This window comes from Capsicum annuum, unplaced genomic scaffold (assembly GCF_002878395.1).
Source record: "Capsicum annuum cultivar UCD-10X-F1 unplaced genomic scaffold, UCD10Xv1.1 ctg2008, whole genome shotgun sequence".
Lineage (NCBI taxonomy): Eukaryota > Viridiplantae > Streptophyta > Magnoliopsida > Solanales > Solanaceae > Capsicum > Capsicum annuum.
This window is the reverse complement of record NW_025825956.1, coordinates 1-2,328: the sequence shown is the minus strand read 5'-3', so window position 1 is coordinate 2,328 and position 2,328 is coordinate 1. Positions and strand designations below refer to the sequence as shown.

The window sequence follows — 2,328 nt, the reverse complement described above, 5'->3', positions numbered from 1 at the left end:
TTCTTTCACTCTTGTAATTGAACCTGCTTCTCCTTTGCAAAACACCATGAGATCATCAGCAAATATAAGACATGTAAGCTGCAATGGTTTACACATTGGGTGGAACTTAAATTCTGGCAATAAACTCATGCATGTCATCACTCTTGATAGGAACTCACTCCATCACAAGAACAAAAAGCAATGGTGACATTGGATCACCTTGTCTAAGACCCCTCTTCCCTGCAAAATAACCATATCCTTCTCCATTTACTTTTATAGTGAATTTAGTAGATGTGACGCATGTCATTATCCACTGGATGAATCTTCTTGGAAAACCATATCCCACCAGTGCTTCCTCAAGGAACTACCAACTCACCATGTCATATGCTTTCCTAAGATCAATTTTCATGAGACATCTAGGGAAAGTCTTCTTTTTCTAGATTGTTTTATCTTGAGTCGGGGGTTTATCGGATGCAGACGCACTACCTTTGAGGTAGAGGCTAGGTCAGTGTACATTCTACCCTCCCCAAATGTTGTTGTTGTTGCAATTAGGTCCGATTAGGATGAACAAATTGCAAATTCCTTAATTTAGAATAAAACTTTTCTGCTATCTGATGGGGAGCCTCAGAGTAACTGATGAAGTTATTTTCAAGCTGTGGAAACAATCTCTTACAGAAATGTGACAGAATAAAAAGATTTTAGCGTAATTCTTGTCTATGACTTTTAAATAAGAGGTCTATAGCATTCAATCGCTATAACAAGCAAAAACATTTCAGACAAATGAAGTTGTTATAAAGAGGTTTATGTACTATATATTCACATTTTTTTAAGAATCAATTGACTAGGTATATTATCCTTCAATATAAATACTAAATAATTAAGAGAGTATGTATGTTTTTCAACATCTGAATATGCATATATAATATCTCTTTGAAATTAATCAAGCCTTTATATATATATCAATCACAGGCATCTATGTCAAAGGCCAATGTATTTTCTGAAGTATCAAAAGTTAATGCTACACCTTGGAGTTGATTAACGCCTAATATCCCGTAGTTATTCTTCCATCCAACGAAAGCCAAACAGTAGAACCCGCGATATTTCAGCATAACGCGTTCATGATCCAAAAACAACATTGTTGTTGGGCTTACGCTTCCAAAGTACAACTTTACAACAGGGAAGAATAGATCATCACCGCCCGGATCCCCTTCGTAGCAAGTGTCAAAAGGTCCAACTGTACTATTAACCAAAGGGATATCTCGTACTTGAGCTCTGAATAAGTAGCGGAATAAGATGTAAAAATCATAAGGGAAACGGGTAAAAGTTGTTCCTGTATCCACGAAGATCCCACCACTCATATCTCTTTTGAACTTCCACCACGAGGGGTTCACTTGAACCTCCTTATCATTAACAAAAACTGTGTAGGGTACTTATAATTTGGTAACAACTTCGCTTTCGTTGCACCTGGCCACTTGCTAGTATGAAAACTCAAAACCGATCCTTTTCCGGAATAAAAAGTTGGTATACACATGGACATTAGGTTCGACCTAAATTGCGATGGTAAAGAACATCCACCTTTTTCTGTTGGGAATACTTTGCGCCCGAGGCCAAGAATTCCAGAATTCGAACTACTAAAATCACCAGATTGATGTTTGCTACATCCAAATGTAACCCTAATCGGCTTCATGCCTAACACGAAGTAAATCACATCACCGGCCATAAAACCATTAGTCCTCGATTCATCTACATATCTCTTACTGTAGATACATTCGGAACTATATTGATCACAATGAAAATCGCGGTCCTCTGTTATACAATATGAACTACGTCGAATGCAATCAACTTTTCTAGAAGTCCTCGATGCAGTTAAATCGTATATAGGTTGATCTTGTTTGTAACACTTATTCGCCTCACATGGTCCACATTGCCACCAAAGTAAAGTACTTCCAGTGTCAATTAGCAAATAATGTTTTACCAATTGGCTACCTCTCAGAAATGATGCAAGATACTCACTGTTCACGCAAGTTACCTCGGTTGATTTAGGGACAATTTCGCGAATCTTACCTCCTCCTGCAACTTGTTGTCGTGTGATCAAGAGGGTTGAATTGCCACCTTCTTTAACGTCGCAATGATCATCTTCAAAAGTTGATGCTAAATAACTTGCTCTGGCATTACATCGAGCAATCCTGTTGTCAAGTAACGAGTTATAGTCCTTGAACTTTGACTTTTCAAATACGTCGCGATAGTAAATAGAAAAACTATAGGTTGGCATCGGAGGATCGGAAAGCTTAGTTGGATCAATAGACATAAATCTTTTTCTAGCTTGCATAATATAAGTTGAGTTAAGGG

The 2,328-nt window shown here is 37.7% G+C and overlaps 1 protein-coding gene across 1 annotated transcript; it reads right to left on the bottom strand.

Moving 5' to 3' along the window:
* Positions 1-938: 938 nt before the first annotated feature.
* LOC124890558 (protein ASPARTIC PROTEASE IN GUARD CELL 1-like) lies at positions 939-2,287 on the bottom strand. The gene is made up of 2 exons (XM_047402376.1): positions 1,371-2,287; positions 939-1,251 (listed from the first exon to the last, which is right to left on the bottom strand). Exons 1-2 carry the CDS (start codon positions 2,285-2,287, stop codon positions 939-941), a joined length of 1,230 nt encoding a protein of 409 aa, XP_047258332.1.
* Between the last annotated feature and the right edge of the window lie 41 nt (positions 2,288-2,328).